This window comes from Procambarus clarkii, chromosome 18 (genome assembly GCF_040958095.1).
Source record: "Procambarus clarkii isolate CNS0578487 chromosome 18, FALCON_Pclarkii_2.0, whole genome shotgun sequence".
Taxonomy (NCBI): domain Eukaryota; kingdom Metazoa; phylum Arthropoda; class Malacostraca; order Decapoda; family Cambaridae; genus Procambarus; species Procambarus clarkii.
The window spans coordinates 24,267,741-24,289,922 of record NC_091167.1 but is presented as its reverse complement, the minus strand read 5'-3'; the positions used below and the strand labels follow the sequence as shown (position 1 = coordinate 24,289,922).

The following is a 22,182-nucleotide window of genomic DNA, read 5'->3' as shown; positions in this document are numbered from 1 at the left end:
GGAACTGGTGTAGGATCCATGCTGGGGGCACAGTTGAGCAGGCTAAACTTCTGTGTTTACGTTTTGTAAGTGAGCAGCTGCTTGCTTGTCGAGACAGGGGCCACCAGTCTGCAGGCAGAACTTATATAACCTCAGCTTGTTGCGCGCGCAGCTTGGGCCGTTAGACTGAGCTTCCAGACATACGTTTTCTTAATTACGTATGTCGTAATTTACGGACATTAATCACGTTCTCAGAGAGTTTATAAGTGCAACTTGTTAATGCAAAGGATTGAAAATCTTTAGGGGAAGTTCCCTGAGTAGCAGGTTTCTTAATTGGAAGAACAGCAGCCTTGAGCCAATTATCAAGGCACTTGTCTGAATGGCAAGGAAGAGTTAAAAGGAAAAGGCAGGTGAAGGCCTTACAAAACTTCACAAATGGGACCCTCCATAAAGGCAAGATAGGAACAATACAGGTGTGGAGTCACACCTACATCACTACAGGGGGATACACTGCATATGTGGGCAAAGAGAGATTCTTGTATATAGGCCATCTTTACAGTAAAAGAAAGGAGAGGAAGGGGGGAGAGAGGCATTAGTTATAGTATGGTTAGAGTAGTTACAGTAGTTACTTATCATTGCCTCCCTACCACTAATATGACCTCACACAAACATTGAGAAGATTGCTGTTGAGTTGGTGCAAATTATCATCCTGTGATGACCGTCGTCATCCTAGCCAGTGTGACTGGACGATATCTTGCCTCGAGTAACATTAGAGTGGGATAGCTTAGAAATATATTGAGTACAGTATTAACAAAAATATATTTAGTACTGTATTAACAAAAGCTACACATACATGAAAAATACTATTTTGCCCTAATTACATTTATATAATCCTCTAAATAATGAAACTAATTACCATTTAATGGTGAAGCATTTTTTTGTAAAAAGGAAGAACTTGTCAAATACCTAAGGCTTAAACTTCTCAATTACTGTAGTATTACAAAAGTAACAAAAATATACATTTTATATAATACACATTACACTCACACTCAGTACTAGTTATTTACGACAAAAGCATTCCCTTGTAATTTTATGCACTGCAGTGTATGTCAAATGTCATTATACTTGTTACACAAGTAAATAATTTCTGAAAACATTAAATACACAAGTAAATAATCTCTGAAAGCATTAAATAAATCCTAACATGCATATAATTATGTAATTTTATGTTAAACCTTCTATTCCATAGCATTAAGACTATATTAAAATCATATATTTAACATTACAAAATGTAAAGTTTTAAGTTTTATGTAAAATACAATGCTTGGTAGAAATAGGAAAGAGAGAGAGACCAGATGATGCAGTTAACAATAAATCTTTTTTTTTTTTATAAACGGTAGTTATGAATTATTCTGACTGGTTTGTTAAGAATTTAAACTCTAGCTCAAGAACTGAGTAATCATGTGTTTAAGAAATACCCAAGTGAAATTATTAGCATATTCTAACATCCAAACACACCAAAATCATGATCTCTTTATATCGTCATATCTTCAGCCACGTTATTGTGACTCATCGTTTGCATGATCTATTTATCATATTCTTCTCATATTAACTAAAGTAAGAAAATGAGTCAAAATTATCAGCCAACTAGAACTACAAATTTACTATGAGCATAACATCCCTCAACCAAAGGATTGTCTGTATGATCAGCAGCTTGACTTACAACACTTGACAGCTCTATTTCTCCAACTTTGGACTTTTGACATAAGAAAATGACAAAATTAATTAGCTACACACACTAACTTTGATAAAAAAAATCCATATCACTGTAAATATTACCAGTAAACTATGAAATATAGTAAAATCTGTAATATAAAAAAAATTCTGATGAACAATTTATTAAAAATAGTAAAAATTAATCTTGAAAACTTGTCAAGCAAATGCATAAAATATTTTGACAATTATGTCAGATCTTTTCCAATTCTTATTCAAGTATATTACAGTAGAGAGTAAGAAATAAATTTCTTATCTCCTATTTTGGCTGACAGCACACAAGATAGATAAAAATCCAGTAAAGTACGTAATGAAACATCCCTTTTTGGAGGAACCCTGGTGACTCCCTGAAGATATCTTGCTGGGTTGATCTCTCTTGACTCAAGAAAATACAGACAGTCCAAGACAACCAGCTTACCTCAAGGGCGAGGGTCACCACAAGCGAGGAGACCGCCTAAGGAAGTGAACCCTATACACTCCAGGGGAAAATAACCCTAAGAGCACAAGGACAGCACTTAAGGAGTGCACAGGGAAAATAACCCCGAGCCCATGCAACTCCAAGCACATTAAACTCCTGGCTCATGCTACACAAACGTACACAGGAAAAGCCACAAAGGTGAAACACCACTGAGCCAAAGACAGGAGACCGGAGCCAAAGTGAACTGAGAGGGCAACTAGGTACAGTACACATCAGCATAAGAACTAGTGGTGGAGCAATTGGCTGACCCAGTCTGCCTCTCTCCTCTCCCTGAATGAGGTGGGGCGAGCTAGCTCATGATAGTTTCACAAATTTTCAATAATTTGTTTACACTGTTGGGGGGAGTTGTTTTGGCTGTTTTGAGGCTGCAGTCTCGATTCTATCCAAGCAGTGGTCTGTTTTATTTTGCTGACTTTCTAGGTGCTTTCCCTTGGTGGTGATAGACATGAATAAGTTTACATAAAATTCTCATAGTGCCACTGCTCCCTGTTTCCTTTTGACCCTCTCTGAGTGGGCCAGGTTCTGGCTCATTATGCCTGGTAGGCTAATAAGAACCCAATGACTGATGGCACCTTCTAATCTGGCACTATATCAGTACGGAAGCTTCAGGGAGCCAAAAGGGGGCTTCCCCCCCCAGAAACCCCAGATGGACCAAGCGTAGGGCAAAATCAACAGGGGAGGACAAAGAAACAAGGATGGATCCCCGGCATAGTGTACAAAACAACCAGCAATGCATGAAGGGGCCAACTCTGGAGTATCCATATGAGCACCAAATCACGAACATGAGGAAAATCATACCCCCAAGGTATGATTCCGAAGCTTGCTGCCTGGCAAGAACAGTCAACCACAATAACAAAGGAATGTTGATGTTGGGAAAACAGTTGGCAAAGTTCATTCAAGATTGCATAAAGTTCTGTCTTAAAAGATACTAGTCTTGGGAAGCAGGAAGCACATACAAGTTTGGTCAGGCGAAACCCAAACCTGACACCAGTGGCCTACCACGATGAGAGGAACCCCGAGCCTTGGCACGACCCTTCCGGGAAGGCCCACCATGGGACCTCGGAGAACCAGCAAGTCCGGCATAGGACGGCAAGAAGCCAAAGCAGCCTGAATGTACTGCACAACGGCGGAAGCCTCAAACAAGAGAGGAGAAAAAAGGGAAGACATCCTAAGAACCAAGGCCCAAGCGGATTGTGCAGAGGAGGCAAGCACCGTCTGCTGACACGCGAGCCGGGAAGCATAAAACAGAGCAACCGCATCTCGCAAAATTGGCGCAAAAAGCTTCAGCAAGGCAGCCGACGAGCGAGCCACCGAGGCCAAGGCGCCAGACCTAGGAACAGACCCTAGCGCCCCCACATCCTCCGTGAGCCAGTCAGAAGACACCTCCAGGAGGGAAAAGAAGTGCAAGGCCGCAACCAAAATGCTCCGAGCGAGCGAGTCCTCCGCCACCTGTGCTGCCGAAAGGGAAGGAAGCTGCACACGGAGCTGAACGACACCAACATCCTGGGAAAGGGCAGGAGCAAACAAGCACTCATTGAGGTGCTCAAGGTCGCCGCCCAGGAAAACCTGAAGCACAGTCGAAGCCTCGCACCACTCAAGTGTGCGGGTACGGCAGGAGTAGTGAAAAGCCTCCAAGGCAAAGACAGGACAGTCCACCAGCCAGGACGACTCCGGAACCTCATAACGGAGCCAGAAAGGGAACGAAGTCCCAAACCTGAAAGCCGAGGGATCCATTGCCGAGGCATAATCTGGGTCACGCAGGAGGTTCGCTGCAAGGGCTGCCCGCACCACAGCAGGTTGGATGCAATAAGCCGAAAACCTCCGGAAAGACGGAACCGAAGCACCCGGGGAAACACGGAACCGAACCAGGGGAGGGGCAGACACCAAGTCCAACTCGTACGCAGAGGGAGGAAAAGAAAATCCCACTCCTTGTAACAGTAAGCCTCGCTCAGAGGGCAGAAAAATCCAGGCGGGGCCCAAGGCCCCCAAGTCAGCCCCTCCCCCAACCCCAGGGTCCTCCTCAGCAGGACCCGGGGCCAAGTCCTCCCCCAAAGCACCGACCCCACCAGACATGGCCGGGGCAGCCGTAGAAGCCGGATAGAATGAGGCCCACTGGTCAGACCCAGAGGTCTGACCAGTGGGCTGGGGGAGGAGACACATATGCCTCCATCGCCACACCGGAAGGGGCTTCCGCCAAGGCTGCCCAAGTCTCAAGACCAACTAACCCCTGTCCTGACTCCGAAACCCTCAGACGTTTCGGGGCCGGAAGCAAGGGAGGGGGACCAGAACGAACAACAGAAGGGGAAGGACTAGGAGGTGCGGACTGCACCAGGGTCGAAGCGACCCCCACCCTCAAGTCTGGGTCCCTATAAGCAAAACGGGGCAGCCGCGGGGCATTCGGGTAAGCAACCAACCGAGTGCATTACAACAAACGAAACCTAGAATGCAACGCCTGCGCAGCTGTACCCAAAGATGATCATAAATTGATTGGGTAAATTGAGTCACTAGCAAGCAGCAATGCTCACAGGACTCAGGGTCGAAAGTGTCACTGACCCAACAGGCTGTGTGACAGAGGCAAAAACAGTGAGGGTCGCCCTGAGACAAGGAAACCGAACAGCCGTCAAACTCGCATGAAGCGAGGGGGGACCCCGGGGTCACATCCATCGGACCCACGCGTCCCCTAGGGAATCCCCAGGGTCCTGAACGTTTACTTGAAGAGGACTCGCGTTCAGGTAAACCCAGGCAGGGTACTGCTAACCGGCACCCAAAACTACCAAACAAACTGCCTAAAGCTGAACCCCAGGGACGTGTACACTCACAGGAACCAAGCAGGGGGACACCACCAAGTATCAGGGTGAGGTCAAACACCAGTGACAAATAGGGCAAAACCCCCTCCCACCAAGTCAAAAAGAAAAACAAAACCTCGCAAGCCTCTTACCCTAAGATAAATTTGGGAGACAAAACACCCAAGTACCCAAAGGGCGTCAAGAAATTGAGCTTGCGAACCGGAAAATTAAAAAAACAGGAGCATTTGAAAACCCGAGGTTCCACTGTACTGTACTGCTAAAATTCGTTCCCTAATCACAGGAAAATTAAACAAATTTCATGTAGCTTACATTGGCTGTGGTGGAGAGAGGAAATTTCACAAGACATTACCAATTCATGAGTGTTCATACATCATATACCCTGATGAGATCGCCCGAGCCAGGTGACCTGTGGGAGCTGTCATGAATATATTTATAATGATTTAATTCAGTATCACCGATTTGTTTTTTCATTTTATTTTTTTGCAGCTATATTATGCAACTGTGTTATTTGAGAAATTTCTATAATAAAATGCGTGGAACATTAATATTGTACATGCAAATTCATGTTGCTAATATGCACACAATATTATATATTAAAGAATAAAACATACTGCACTGTTTTTGCTATTATCACACTGTATACACATGATATACAGTACATATGAAAATACATGTTTATGCACTATTATGGACAACTAAATCTCTATTTCGCAGTTCTCTGCTGGATTTTTTTTTCCAAAATTGCAATTATCTTCTGGAAGAAGATATTTTCCTTGTCACAAAACCAGTACATACTGATCTCTCAGTTCAATTTTCTTTTCATTGTTTATCATGTTGGAATATTTACTGCACATGGCTGAAGAACAGAGTTGGCACCAAACGCTCTGCTGATCATCTACAGCCTACATGGCATTTTTAACTTAGTCTCTAATGATATTGTCTTCCTTTGATTAAGATTACTACTTGTTATACCTGGTAGGCCACTTACTGCATTATGCCTTCTTGTCAAAAGACATTTTTTTTACTAATAATATCGAGCTTAGAACTCGCACACTTTGTTTATGTCTGTGATTAGCTGGCAAGATTCATTTGTTTCAGCAGCAGCTAAATTTATTTGATAATTGGTTAACATAGTCATATTGTTGTATTATATTATACAGTACAGTATTACTGCATATAATTTTTTTATGAACATTACTGTATTTTGTGCTACATTTTCAGTAAGCAAAAAGTTTCACTTTCAGTACAGTATAATTCAGTTCTTGGTGGCATAGTGGTAACACACCCACCCATGCTTCTCGAGTGATTTGGCTTAGGTTCGTATCCTGGCCGGGGAGGACTGACTAAGTGCCAATCCTTAACTGTGATTGGGTACCTGGTAAATAATTATCAGGTCATATTCCAGGGTAACTAGTGTGTAAGGTTAATTTTCCTAATTATTTAAAATTAAATTTCATTAATTGGGGCAATGTTAAACTAGCGATTGTGTGGTGCCCATGTCTCAAGAAGCACATCAATAAACTGGAAAAGATATGAAGGTATGCCACAAAATGGCTTCCAGAACTGAAAAACAAGAGGTACAAGGAATGGCTAGAGAATTACACATGCCAAAGCTAGAAGATAAAGGATGTGATCACTACATATAAAACAAAGAGGAATTGACAAAATAAACAAAAAGGAATCCTTGAAACCTGCAATGTCAAGAACAAGAGGTCATAGATTCAAGCTAAAGAAACAAAGGTGCCAAAAATACATTAGAAAGTTCACGTTTGCAAACAGAGTGGTAGACAGCTGGAACAAAATAAGGAAACAGGCAATGGATGCCAAAATAGTCAGCATTTTTGAATCGTCATATGACAGACTACTGGGAAGATGGGACACCATGAGTGCAGTTCTCATCCTGTAACTATACTCATGTAATTACCAGTCAATTAAATATTAAGATAGTATCCAAGTGCCATAACTCATCCCCTACAAATACAACTACCGGTAAGTAAGCACAATTAGACGAGTACACGCAGGACCTTGGCAATCTGAGAACTGTGCTGATGTCAGATGGCAAGTCACACAAGGACCGTTACCTGCCTAATAGAGTACAAGCTCTCAATAATTTAAAAAAGGAATGGCAATGGAATGTTTTAATTGTAATAAAAACCAGCGTTGAATGTAATGAAATGTTATTTTCTGGGTGAGCCCCAGAGGCTCCCTGGAGCTTATCGGGCTAATGTAAGTTATATTAGACCGGGACATTAGCTATGGAGTTCAGACCTACCATGAAGCACCAGAACCTGGCCCCTTCAGAGAGGTTGCAGGAAGCAATGACCCTGGAAAAAAACCCTGTGGTTGGGGGTTTTCCTTATCTGCCATCGACCGGGGTTAGGCACCCAGAAAAAAGGAATGGCAATGGAATGTTTTAATTGTAATATAAAAACCAGCGTTAAATGTAATGAAACGCCAGTTTTTGGGTGAGCCCCAGAGGCTCCCAGGAGCTTATCGGGCTAATGTAAGTTATATATTAGACCGGGACATTAGCTATGGAGTTCAGACCTACCAGGAAGCACCAGAACCTGGCCCCTTCAGAGAGGTTGCAGGGAGCAATGACCCTGGAAAACCCCCCTGTGGTTCGGGGTTTTCCTTATCTGCCATCGACCGGGGTTAGGCACTCAGAAAGGTAGGCATAACAAAACAAACCCCACATGGTAAGAAACTAACAACAAAAATCGAACAGAGAGGTAGAACTCCTTACAATCCCAAGGAAACAAGCTAACAAGCAAACGTAACACACTACTGCCACACCGCTCGTCCGTGCAGCCCACCCCTCCCCAAGAGAGCGAGAGGGCCATGGATCTCACCATGCCAGTTGCATAGCACTCCAGTTCAGAAGCTAAGCTTCTACGCAAAAAAAACTCCGACTGGTGGGAGGGTGGGTTGCTAGGGAACCTCCGGGGCTCACCCAGAAAATGGAGTTTCATTACATTCAACGCTGGTTTTCTGTGGGGAGCCCCTATGGCTCCCTGGAGCTTCATACCCAAAGAGAAGGAAAAGAAAGGGCTGACCCGGGAGGTGGTCGCCACAAACTCTGCAACGTTATGTCAAGACAACAGGCTGCAACCTGCGATCTAAAGCAACACCAGAACGCCCAGAAGCAGACATGCTCACAAAATAACGGACGGCCAGGAACCTGTACGACCTCCAAATCCTTGCACCCAAAATGAGCCCGACACACATTACCAAACACGGCAGCGAAAACTGCAAACGTCCGAAAGGCACGGGAGCAAGGATAGACCTCAGGCTGGCTAGACTTAACCCTGAGGTCGACCTGGGAGACCCGAGCCCTGGAATAGGGAACGAGGAAAATTGGATCAACCCAAAGCACATCCCCAGCAACATCCCAGAAATGGCAACAGGAGAAGAAAACCCCTGAAAGGAGGTGAAAAACTCTCCCAAAATGCTAGCTCGCACACCCAGGCACCGGTAAACAAACCGCAGCGCCGCTGGTGGTAAGCGGGGAGTTACCCGCTGAAAGAAAATGGCCACCAAACAAAAGAGCCTTGACCGACGCAATAGAGCTAAAAACACGCCAGCAAATGTGGGAAGTAAGCAGACTAGAGGAACGAAAAAATCCATCTGGAAACAGAAGACCCAGGCATTGGCAAACAGCCCCAGAACTGCTAGCGGGCAACCCCCACAGCCCCGGGAACCTGCAACTGAGGCCCCGGGGCAGAGCCGTAATCCACGCCCTCCGCCCTTAAAGAAAAGGAAGAGTCCAGGGAAAAGGCAGCAAAGAAAGGGCCGCTGGTAAGACTCAGAAGCCTTGGCAGGAGGAACAGGCTCGAAAACCTCCATCCCAAACCCGAACGAGGCAGCCCCCGAAACCGCCCGAGTCTCAGCACCAACTAAACCCCGCCCCGACCCCAAAACCCGCAGACAGTCAGGAGCCGAGAACAGGGAGGGAATAGGGGCGAACAGCACCTAACCAAAATGGGGCGGCCCCCCGGGGCATCCGAGTGGGAAACCAACCTAGCGTGTTGCAGCAACCTAAACCGAGCTTGCAACGCAGATGCCGCCTGTAAGGTAAGGATATCAGGAGAGTACTGGAGAACAAGCAGAGAACATAACTCGCAAGAATCCGGGTCAAGGTGTCTGTGACCCAACAGGCAGCATGACAGAGGTAAAATTGGCGACTGTCACCCTGAGACAAGGGCACAGCAACCAATGAACTTGCACAAAACGAGATGGAACCTGGAAGACACATTCAATGGTCCACCGAGCCCCAGCAGGGTTTTCAAGGGCCCGAAGGCTGACTGCTACGGGAAGCCCGGGCAAGGTGTTGCTAACCGGTTAACACCCAAGCGAACAAGGGGTAGATGCAACAATGAAAACTCCTGCAACGTGTACATTCACTGGGGCCTAGCAGAGGGCCACCAAACACTACCAGCAGAACTATAGCCACACTAGGCAGACCCCCACCAGGCAAATGAAAATAAAAACAAAAGAAAAACCCCGCAAAAGTACACCGTCCCCAGAGGCAACAGGAACCGGTCGCTGCATAGGTAGCAGGTCGCATAACACCTTGACGCCCTAACCAGCATAATACCAGTCCCTACCCAAGTCAAACAAGGGCCCCAAGCCCCAGCTGGCCCCAAGGGAGCCGGTCGGCTGAGCGGACAGCACGCTGGACGTGTGATTCTGTGGTCCCGGGTTCGATCCGGGCGCCGGCGAGAAACAATGGGCAAAGTTTCTTTCACCCTATGCTCCTGTTACCTAGCAGTAAAATAGGTACCTGGGTGTTAGTCAGCTGTCACGGGCTGCTTCCTGGGGGTGGAGGCCTGGTCGAGGACCGGGCCGCGGGGACACTAAAAGCCCCGGAATCATCTCAAGATAACCTCAAGAAGGGCGAGGCAAGTGCCGAGCAGCAAGAACCTCTATGGGAATACTTCACGAACGCCCCAGGGAAGATAACCCTGTTACACAGGGGCAGTACTCATAGGGCGTTTAGGGAAGGAAGCCCCTAAGCGCATGCAGCCCCGGTATTGATGAGTAACACCTGGCAACCGAACAACACAAAAACACAGTAGTGAGCGCCATGAAGGCAAACACCACCTAGAAAACTGAGGCCAGAGAAGCGTCTGTCCTGGTTGACATTAGCTTACGAACTGGAGTGCTATGCAGTTGGCGCGGTGAGGTCTGGGGTCCCCCCCTCCCCCCTCTCGGGGAGGGGAGGGCTGCGCAGATGAGCGGCGCAGCAGTAATGTGTTACGTTTGCTTGTTTCCTTGGGACTGTAGGGAGTTCTACCTCTCTGTTCAGTTTTTGTTGTTAGTTTCTTACCATGTGGGGTTTGTTTTGTTATGCCTACCTTTCTGGGTGCCTAACCCCGGTCGATGGCAGATAAGGAAAACTCCCAACCACAGAGGGAGTTTTCCAGGGCCATTGCTCCCTGCAACCTCTCTGAAGGGGCCAGGTTCTGGCGCTGGTCCCTAGTAGGTCTGAACTCCATAGCTAATGTCCCGGTCTAATATAACATACATTAGCCCGATAAGCTCCAAGGAGCCGTAGGGACTCCCCACAGAAAATACACTGCATTTTGCTACACACAGAAATCACAATTGTGTGATGCATCAAATGAACAAATCCACAAGGGCCGTGACGAGGATTCGAACCTGTGTCCGAGAGCATCCCAGACGTTGCCTTAATCGACTGAGCTACGACATGGTTAAAAGGAACTGAAACCGAAGTTCTACTGAACTTACTGGATCCTGCAGTCTCTTCGAGGCACAAACCAGGGTTTTACACAACTTCCCCCATGCATTTGAGCTGTCAATAGGCCGTTCTCCCTCTTCACCCTTACTTCATTACACACAGAAATCACAATTGCGTGATGCATCAAATGAACAAATCCACATGGGCCGTGACGTAGGTTCAAATCCTCGTCACGGCCCTTGTGGATTTGTTCACTGCATTTTGCATTACTAATGTAAATAATGTACTAGATCCTGGGGCACAGAGAAAATGTAAGATAATAGGGTGAGGAAAATACAGTATATGAATAAGGGGAGCAACAATAGGTATGAAAGTACTGTACTTACACTACATGAAAGATTAAAATATGTTATAATTTGATACCATTGTAAACAAAAAAAAATTATCCATATTTTGCTATAATTTTACAATATAGAATTCATATTTTTAAGCCTTATAACATGTATATATTTTAATTTCTAACTATAATAATTATAGTTACATATTATTCTTTTGAACATAAATACTTTTGAAGCAAATATTGGTAAATTCAAGCAATACCAGACAGCACTAAAAACTTTATAAAAAAGTACAAACTTTAAAAGTACATGTAATTTGTTGTAATATATTAGTAAATAAAGCATTAGTATCAGCTTGCCAAACCAAGCTATATTCATGACAACAATTACATGTACAAATCTGTGTTTCCAAGCAAGCCTCACAAATAATATAATATGAAGGACTGTAATCAAAATAGAGCATAAAGCATTTAACAGAATATTCACAAACCTAACATCAATTAACAAATATAATACAATAAAATCTAATTTAATGGCATTATATTTGTTTATTTTTAAATAAATAATCTTTAAATAATAAATATTTGAATTAACCAATGTACACTGAAGACTATAACAATTTAAAATATTATTGTAAGAAAACAAGCTAAGTTATGTACAGTATTGGTAGATTAAACTAAACACTGGTTAACAACTGACTACGTAGACCATGTATTGGTAGAGTTAATTAAACACGGGTTAACAGCTGACTACATACACTACAGGTTTTGGTAAACTAAACACAGGTTAACAAGTGACTATATACACCACAAGTGTTGGTAAACTAAACACTGACTAACAACTGCATTCATACACCAGAGGTGTTTGTAAGGTAAGCTAAACACTGGTTAACTGATCACATACACCACAGGTGTTGGTAGTGTATACTCAACACTGATTAACAACTGTGTACATACACCACAGGTGATGGTAGACTAAACACTAGTTACCATCTGACTACTATATAGCAGAGGTGCTGGTAGAGTATACTAGACATTGGTTAACATATCACTATGTACACCACAATATACCAACAACCCAACTGGTATTGCTTGAACAGGTAAGATTGCCTAGGTTAATAAATAACTCAAAGAAATCGGTCAATAAATTGGAGTCTCATAAACCAATAACAAAGAAAAAATAATACAGTATTTTACTCAAATTATTAATTTGTGGTTATATTTTGACTGATAATGCAAATCAAACAGAACAGATGATTATTTGGACATTACAGTAATATACTGGCAACCGACTAAAGGTATTTTTCTGATTATCTTCCTGCAAAAAATATTCTATTTACACATTACTAAAGCAAGTACCTGTATACCCATAGTGAATCAGCTATATTTGATACTCAGAATTGAATTAACCATAGGAAGCAAAAGGTGTCTAGAAAAAATATATGCCTCATCATAAGAGATCTAGTGGGTTTTTGGTCTGGTGCCCGGTTTGCGGGGTGGAATATTGCTGGCATGGTGCATAAGTAAGAGTCCGCTGATGATCAAAACAGTCCCCATCCACCAAAGGCTTCTAACAACCTCACCAAATAACACCTGACCGAGAATGGCCTGAAAATATAAACATCAATAAATTCAAGAATAAAAATTATGTTTCTCTGTGATTAAATTCTAGAACAATATACAGTATTAAAAATTTCTCCTAACACATACCTTATAAAATAAAATTCTATGGGAAAACATACAACACTGTAGTACTTGAATAAGGGTGAAGGAAAGACCTTCATTCCTTCATTGAATAAAATGAAGGTCTTTCTGCACATACCGTATGCAATGAAATTCTTTCATTGTATACACTACCTTGAAAAAGGGGGTAGGTTACATCCAAAAAACCAGCATTGAATGTAATGAAACACCATTTTCTGGGTGAGTCCTGGAGGCTCCCCGGAGCTATCCAGGCTGAATGGATATGTATAACTTTCTGGCATCAGTTAATGCATGGAGTTCTTGCCTACCGGGGACCACGAGTCAGAACCTGGCCCCCTCTAGAGGCACGAGGAGCAATGGCCTATAGTGACCCCCCTTTATTATTGGGAGCATTCTATGTCTGCCATCGACTGGGATAGGCACCCAGAAAGGTAGGCGCCCCAAAACAAATCTCTATTCTGGTAAAACTATTGCGACCGAAGACCGAACAAGTGGACAGAACTCCCCAAACGAAAACTAGCAACGAGCATGACGTCATCACATTGCCAGGCTGCAGTCTGCCCACCCCCCCCCCCTCCCCAGGAGAGGGAAGGGGCAGCCCCAGACCCAAACTGCCGGCGACCCAACCTATAGTTCTTAGGCTCGATGTCAAAAACGCGAAAAACATCGGCGACCAGAGGGAGGGAGGGAAACCGGGGAGCCTCCGGGACTCACCCAGAAAATGGCGTTTCATTACATTCAACACTGGTTTTCCTGGGGAGCCCCGTCAGCTCCCCGGAGATAAGTACCCAAAGATAAGGAAAAAACATTGACTTTCCCAGGAGGCGGTCCGTCCTCGCTCCTCAATACGAAGTCGAAACAACTGGCTGCAACCGCCGACGCAATGCAACGCAAGCCCGCCTAGGCCCAGGAACATGCAACAGGTAGCAAGCGGTCAGGATCCTGTTCGACCTCCAAAAACCCCGGACCCGAATGTCCACCCAAGACGTTGCCAAAGACTGCAGCCAAGGCAGCAAACTTACGAACGTCGTGGGCTCGGGGATAGAACACAGGCTGGCTAGATTTAATAACCCTGTGGACAACCTGAAAGACCCGAGCCCGGGAACAGGGAAGAAGGGAAACCGGGTCGACCCAGAGCACATCCCCCGCAACTGAAGCCATGGCGTGCAAATAACAGCGGAGAGCCCCAACCGGACACAACACATGATGCACCCCCAGCCTAACCAACCAAGCATCAACAACCAAAAGTCCCCTCCGGAAGGCAGCCATCTCATTATTCGCCAGGTCATCTCATAGTTTCTATCTTCCTATCTTTATCTTCCTCAGAATTTTTTGCATCATCAGCAAACACTAAGAAAACAAGTCTATGCGCTCTGTATGATCATTTACATATATCAGAAACAGGATGGGTCCAAGTACAGAGCCCTGCAGAACTCCGTTGGTGACATCTCGCCACTCTGAGGTCTCCCCACTTCACAGTAACTAACTGTTCTCTGTTGCTTATATACTCCCTTATCCACTGGAGCACCTTGCCTGTTATTCCTGCCTGTTATTCCTGCCTGTTTCTCCAACTTCAGTACTAGCCTTTTATTGGGGTACTGTGTAATACCTTTTAGTGGCCTACTGACAGTAGAAGAAAATGCAGTCTGCCAACCCGTATCTTTCTTGCCTAATTTTTGTAGCCTGGTCATAGAATTCTATTGAACCTGTGAGGCATGATTTACCATCCCTGAACCTATGTTAGTGGTGTGTTACAAAACTATTTCTCTCTGTATGTTCTACAAGGTTTTCCTCACCATCATCATCTTCACCTTACTTGGTATACAAGTTAAGGAATCTGGCTTGTAGTTCAGTGTCTCTTGCCTGTTGCCTTTTTTTGTATACAGTATTGGGACTACATTAGCTGTCTTCAACTTATGGGCAAGTCTCCTGTTTCCAGTGACCTGTTATACACCATAAAGAGTGGCACACATACTGCTTCTGCACTCTCTTTTAGTATTCATGCTGAGATTCTGTCAGGCACAACAGCCTTTGCCACATCCAACTCCAACACAATCCTTTTAATTAACCTCATCTCTGGTAAGCTCAAATTCCTGCCAAGGAATATACCAAGGTTGCTTGGTATACCACTACAGTACCACCACCTCTCAGTACAGGGACTTCTCCTTGTTCTTTTGTGAAGACCTTCTGGTATCTCTTCTTGAGTTCTTCACACACCATCTTGTCATTCTGTGTGTATCTGTTTTCCCCATTTCTCAGTTTCATCACTTGTTCCTTCACTGATGTTTTCCTCCTGATGTGGTTGTGGAGCAGTTTTGTTTAGATATTGGCTGTGTCATTTTCAAACTGACTCTCCGCTTCTTTCCTTACACTTAGGTACGTGTGACAATATCAATGCCATCTGTAGAGTGAGGTGTGATGATATCCACGCCATCTGTGGAGCACTACCAACTACAATTCGTTCAAGAGGCGAGTCGACGACAACGCCCTCTGTTGAGGGAGGTGACTGTCAACACCATTTGTTGAGTGCATCCGACCACATTTTCTGTTCCTTGGTGAAAGGCTGTCATCATATTTTATCCGTGTGTAGTTTCTGTATTTCTAATGACGTTTTTAGTCCACAGAAGTGATGTGGAGAGTATCGTGGTCAGCAGGAATCAGTTCACCCAGGGCAGTTCTGAACTCAAGACGTGTTCCAGCGAGAACAAGTGGCCGCGTTGGTATAGACAATGATTTGTCTCTAATACTCGTGAAATATTTGTGATTGGACCGATGTACCCGGGAAATGTCAAGTTGAGTTACGAGACTGAAGTGCGATCTGTGGATGTGAACGTGTATGTGGTGGACTATGGTGTGTGACATGCCATGGGAGGACTATGGTATGTCATGTGTCATGGGAGGGCTATGGTGTGTGACGCACCGTGGGAGGACTGGGTGGAGGGTGTTGGCTTTTGGTCTCCTTGCTCCTGGTCCCATGTTTTGTGGGATTTTCGGGTTTTACCTCTTGAACAACAATGAAACGGTTGGTCTTCCCTCCCACTTCCTGCTTTAGGGCTGTTGGGTCTTCCTCCCAGCTATTTGCAGTCCTTGTTTGTCGTCACACCTCTTCTTGGATCGGCTCCGGGTTACTTGTTGGTTGGTCGAGCAGTTGGACGGAAGCCAGATATTTGCCCGAGTGGTGTTTTTCATGGGCTGGGTTTTGCACCGAATGCTTGGCTGGTTCTATTGGTTTTGCCTGTTTCACCAGGCACTGATGTGCAAAATTGCACACCAGTGAACAGTCATATGCAGTCATATGGTAGACCCTGTGGAGGATTTGCATTTCTCTGGACTCTGTTCTCTGGCTCCATTCTAATTTGCTCCCCAAGTGGGTCAAACCCTAAACCATAGGGAGTTCCTTTGGTCATCCCTATTGGAGTTTGACTTCTGGATTCTTGAGATTTGCTTCTGCATGCGATTCACCAGCAAGGTATGTCCGGCATTCTCGTGGATGGGTTATTTCAATTGCATCCCGATTCCACAGAGTAGATGGTAAACAATGCATCCTTTCACTGGCTTTGTAATATGTCTGGTAGCCCCGAGGTGGACCTCTTTATGTCATCATGGAACCAGTCTCTCCCCCTCTTATGTGGATCTGTTCCTCAATCATGAGGTTCTAGTGGCAGATGCCTTTCAGCTGGACTAGTCAAGGTGGGGAGTGGAGGGATACACACCTTTTCCTAGTTGTTCTTGCTCTGGGTGTTGTGCTGACTGGGGTTGTACTCAAGGGGGTGCTCCTTATGGCTTTTTAATGGTTGACTCTTCCTAGAGTTCTGACTCTTCTGGCCCGGTGTCCCAACATGGACATTTTTCTTCAGCGCTGCTTCTATCAGCCCAGTGACGTATCTTGCTGGTTTGCCCTTCTCTGTTCAATGCATCTGGAGGTTCTGCCACAGGTCGTTTACCATTTGCGGGGCATACAGGTGGTTGGTTATTAGTGGCCCACTTACATCTCCTCATGGCAGCAGTATGATGTTGCCTGCTGCCCCCTTCATCTTCTCTTATAGTCATCTGTTCCAGAGTTCTTTATAAGTGTGTCTTTATATTTATCAGTTTCCTTCTGCTGATACTATCGCCTCTTATTGTTCAACCAGGGTTGAATGTAATGAAATCCCCCTTTCTGGTAAAGCTTCGGTGGCTCCCTTCCTCACTACCTGGTTCATCGGCGCATTATACATCAGCTCTTGACTGACTATTGAAGGTGATTGTGAGCTGGGGCTGCAGGCCAATTGATGATGGCTAGTGGTACTAATCTTACAGGGATTGAGCTACTTTAAAGTGACCAACTGTTTAGTCAAAATTATTTGCAGAGTTGTTTGGCAATTTCAGTGCTTCGTTTTCTATGAACCTTACAGTTCTGTAAAACTTCACTGACATTCTGGTTGCCCTCACAGTGAGGGGTGACAGTAATAGTCCCCTGCTCTCAGCACCTCTGTGAGAGGCCAGGTTCTGGCTCTGATTCCCAATAGGCCAACAGGACTCCTGTGACCTAATAGTGAGGAGCTATCTCAGCTAGAAAATTTCAGGGAGCCATCAGGGCTCTTCTAGAAAAAGAGGAATTTCATTACTTTCAACACTGGGTTTTTCCTCAGTTTTTGGTCAATGCCTGATTCTCATGCTTCTTTCACTGTTATAAGTAAACCAGATTCTGTTTCTGGCTTTTAGAAAAGCCAGTACAAAATCAGAACCCTAGTAACTTTTGGGTGCATCTGTGGTACCAGAGCCTAATGCACTGATAAACTAATGAGGAACATGCTCTAAAAACAATAATGACAAAGAATTTTAATCCATTCTAAATATAGAGGCTTGTAAGCTTAATCAATGGTTAACTATACCTATAATATACATTGTTTTTTTTACTTATCAGTTTATCAGATTTATCAGAACTTTTAATCCGTACTGTACACATTTTGACATGTATGGAAAAATATCTTACCGTAAAAAAGAAGTTAGCTGCTGTATTGGTGATGGTGGCCTCTAAAGAAGTAGTGGAAAAGCGAAGAGCTTTGGTAAAGGTAGTCCACATGACACAATTTACACCAACCATTAAGGCAAAGAATAACACCCTCAGCACTGCAGCATACTGAAAGTTTCAAAATCATGAAATACAAAATGCTATAATGTACTAGTATGTGTCAAAGAATTTTCACATTATAGGCTGTTTTACAGAGGATAAGTATTTTACAGTAAGCCTACATACATACAGTCACTTTTTGGCTTTATAAAAGGCCTTTTAACATAAGAATTTCTATGCATGGTAAAAATTCATAAGTCGTTTTGAAATGACCAACAATTTGTTTTATGAAAGATTAAGTAAAACTATCTTCCTAACCCCTAAAGTATGGCTATAGATAAAGAAGCATGTCTGCCAATGCGCAAAAAATACAACATTAACAAATAATGGATGTGGTCCTGGCTCCCGAGGACGCGGGTTCTGCTGTTTTGGAGGGGGTGCTTCGGCAGGGGAAGATGCCTGCCGCACCTGTGTGTGTCGGCGACTGTAGTTTTGATGCTTTCATCCCTTTGCACAAGCGTGCACAACAAGATTCTGAGGCTGTTTCCTTGGATGATGTGGACAGTGCGGGCGATGTGGCCTCTGTGGACTCGTTGGACAGTGTGGGTGTGAACCGTGTGGATGTGACAATGGTGGGGCTTGGTGGGAGTGATGTGGTGCAGCCTGTCTCGAAGCGTTCGCAGCAGGCTCGGATGGTGCCTCCTCTTCGTGGTGTGCCTTGGGAGGAGGTGGGGGAGTATGGTGCTTTGGCGTCCCCCTGCCGTAGATGATAGGGTTGCGAGGGGCTCCGAGTTGCTTCATGTGCCTCACCCTGCGCCTCCTGCTGTTGGATCCCCACAGGGAGGGGGGGGGGGGGTTGCCCCTGATGATCGGGACCTAGTCGTGGTGCCAAGGAAAGATGTGCGCCGGGGAGCCTTGGCTCCTGTACCCAGTGGCGGGGTCGATACCGCGCCTGCGTCCCCCTGCTGTTCCCCCTCCTTCGTTGCCCTTGGTCTGGGGGTATTCTTGTCCCGGCTGCCGGGGTCGTGACCTGTGAAGGTCCGGTGATGGGCCCTTATGAGGATGCCTTCGATCCTGTGGTGCTCTTCCACCATCTGGGTGCCGCGGGTGAAGGAGTTTGTTTATGGGGTGCCGGATAGGATGTCTCAGCCGAAGGCGCCACCTGGTGGCCAGATGTCCTTTGACATGTGGATGATTTGGGAAGTATACTGCTTGCACTTTCCGATATACAAGTTCCCAGAAAAATATTAGTAGACGTCTTGCGCACAACGCTACGCCATGGATCAGCTGACGCCATAAACTCGACATCCCATCCAACGGTGTGGCACGTCTTCCTCTACCATCCACCTCTGTTTTAGTCGTCGCTTCTGTATCTACAGCACGACGCAAGTAGCCCTTTTGACATTCTTCTCCTCACCATCAACGTGTCTCCCAACATCTGTCCTCATGCAGTCATCGGGGGGGGGGGGGGGGGGGGGTCAGCCCTTCATGCAAACTGCACCTACTCTCAAGAACAACAACAACTTGCTGCTCGAGGGAGAGGGAGCTGCCAACAGGCTGGGTTCGGGCTGCCTGGTGGTGATAACTGGTACTAATGAGTTTTGAGCTAATTTGAATGAATCCCTTGTTCTGTGTGAATCATTTGGCTGTTTCAAGGCTTCATTTTTTGTGAACCTTCCAGTTATCTGTAAAGTTTTGCCGACTTTCTGGATGCTTTCCAGAATTGTTATTCGCTCCCTACACCTCTGTGAGGGGGCTTAGGTTCAGTCTCTGGTCCCCCTAATAGGCCCAACAGAAATTTTGCAACTAATGTGACTTTTTAATACTGTATAATAATAATTCATTTTGTCGGGAACAGACAGCCAGTATATAAAATACATATTGGGCCTATATTGAGCCTCCCTCCTCCCCCCGGGTCAAATTACTAACCCTCCCCTGGATACAACCCCACAACAAGCTGACTAACTCATGGGTACCTATTTACCGCTAGATGGGCAGCAGAATTAGATGATAGAAAACGTGTCCAACCATTTCTGTCCCACCCAGAATTCTTGATTGTGGGTTGAGAATGAACCCTACTGTACTACCAGGACCCTATGTTTTAGTATGAAGCAATCTCAGCAATATAGCTTCAGGGGAGTCACGAGGGGGGGGGGTCTCCCCTAGGAAATGCCTCTTTCTGGGTCCCTGAAGGCTCCATGTAGCTAACCACCTGGAGCACTCTACACAGATGTCCTACCAGGCATAAAAAGCCCACTGGAGACCAGATGACAAAACCAGGTCCCCTTATAGTCATAAGTTGGTGAATTCTAGAAAACCCTAAGAGAATCAGCCATCAAAAAGGTAGAGCAAAACAAAATGGTTGACACTAAGTAAAATATGAAGAACTCTGACAACTAAGAACACAACAGTTAAATCATTACTCCATCAGATGCACCCCCCTCCATGCCAGGTGGTAACCCGGTAATTCCAGGTCTGACCAACGTCTACACATTAGTCATGAGCTGATTGCAAGCAACGAGGCACCTAAAAGAGAGAAGAAGGGTTCAGGGATCACCGAGATACCCACCAGAAAGAGGCTTTTTATTACATTCACTGCTGGATTTGGGGGAGGGATACCTCAACGGCTCTCTATAGCTCCCTCACCACAGAAAATGAAAGCAAAATGAATCAAAGAAGTCTTGACAAGTACTTTATAAAATTAGATTTTGTGTTTGAACTATTTTTGTGTGAAAATGAAGCTGAATACGTGTAGCACCTGAAAGTGTATTAAATAAACACATATCCACCGTTTTATTAACACTTTGTAATAAATACAAAAATTCATTTTTTATCAAGTCAATGTGTTTTTACCTACCTGATCACATATCTTAATGATATTGTTTATATCTGTAATCTTTTCCTCTTTATGAAACATGAGAAGGGCACTTTCACAAAGATCTTGAGCTTCTGTACTGGCCATAGCATACTTCCCACAAAGGCTTGCCAGTGCAGCTAATAGCCCAGACATTACTGCGTACATCTGTCCACGCATCACCGAGCCACATGTGGGATGTAATTTATTACCTGTTAATAGATATGATAAATTAATATTTTAACAAAATTACAGTTATAATAATAATTTTATAATACCTGTATATCCTTACCCCACAGGAAATATGACTGATCTTATAAAAAATAACCCATTATTTCATTTATTGAAAGTATACTGTACTGTATTATCAATTACATACAATGAACATAAAACAGATTCTTCATTACATAATAATGTTTAACCATTATTTAATGGGGGTAACATTTAAAAATAAACAAGGAATAAGAAAGGATAAGAGTAAACAATTGAATAAATGAAATGCAATACTTATGACAGCAAAGAAAGGATATAATTAAAAATAAATAACTAAGAAACAGTAACACAAAAATATATTATGAGGCAAAAATCAGTGAAATGATAATGATTCTTCAGTCATTAGTTACAACAAAGTTACTTCCATTATTAGTTACTTCATCAAAGGGTAGGATGTAACAAACAAGGAGCAAAGGATACAAACAAGCTACAATGTAGGACAGAAAACTGATGTTTTTTTCACCCACAAGGTTATAAACCCATGGAACAGCCTACCCGCCAAAGCCGTAATGTCAAAATTGTGCTGCAATTTAAGATCCAAACAGATAAAGTCATCAGGACAAATGGGTGGACCTTTGAAAAGCTTCCTGTCCCCGTAGAGGCCACTAGAGGTGGTGGCCCTCAGGTCAATTTAAATATTTATTTCACAAATAGTCGAGTTTTAATGTTTTTTGTAAGTTGCACGGGTAGGAGGAGTGGAGTATGTAAGCGTGCAGGCGGCTCTGGTTGTTGTGAGGGCTCATAGTGATGCGGCGAGCCATGGCCAGGAGTGGTGGTGGTGCAGGCAGTAGTGTGTGAAGGTACTAGGGTGAGTGAGAGCGTGCAGGAAGGAGCAGAGTACAGGGAGCCTGGCCGCCTCACCTGCCTTGTTGTCCTCATCAGCTGATGCCGCCCCACACTGTGCACACCCTGCACACTGTCGGGCGCACCCGTCTCCGGCTTGCACACTGTCGGGCGCAAGGCCACTCATGGTCGAAAGTGGAAGAGCTCACTTAGTTTCTTTTATATATTATATATTTAAGGCGCATATGTTAAAGTCATCGTACAGTGTGTCAATACCCACGTGTCGACACATGTCAACCCGAGTAAATGCAAAGTAATGAAACTAAACGGTGGAAACAGGAGGCCAGACACAGGATACAGAATAGGAGATGAAGTACTTAATTATGTATGTGCGATTTCAACCATGGAAAGCTAGACTGGGAGAATGGGGACCCACATGG

General features: G+C 44.6%; 1 protein-coding gene across 3 annotated transcripts; it reads right to left on the bottom strand.

The window, feature by feature from the left end:
* Window positions 1-779: 779 nt before the first annotated feature.
* LOC123754245 (transmembrane protein 42) lies at window positions 780-21,907 on the bottom strand. Of its 3 annotated transcripts, none has more exons than XM_045736455.2 (4): window positions 21,821-21,907; window positions 20,690-20,898; window positions 17,755-17,901; window positions 780-12,683 (listed from the first exon to the last, which is right to left on the bottom strand). In XM_045736455.2, the coding sequence occupies exons 2-4, from the start codon at window positions 20,864-20,866 to the stop codon at window positions 12,537-12,539; spliced, it is 471 nt and encodes a 156-aa protein (XP_045592411.2). In that variant the 5' UTR covers window positions 20,867-20,898; window positions 21,821-21,907; the 3' UTR covers window positions 780-12,536. The 3 variants fall into 3 exon arrangements, with proteins under 3 accessions (XP_045592411.2, XP_069182460.1, XP_069182461.1); XM_069326359.1 differs by lacking the exon at window positions 21,821-21,907 and adding an exon at window positions 21,455-21,812; XM_069326360.1 differs by lacking the exon at window positions 21,821-21,907 and adding an exon at window positions 21,533-21,812.
* Between the last annotated feature and the right edge of the window lie 275 nt (window positions 21,908-22,182).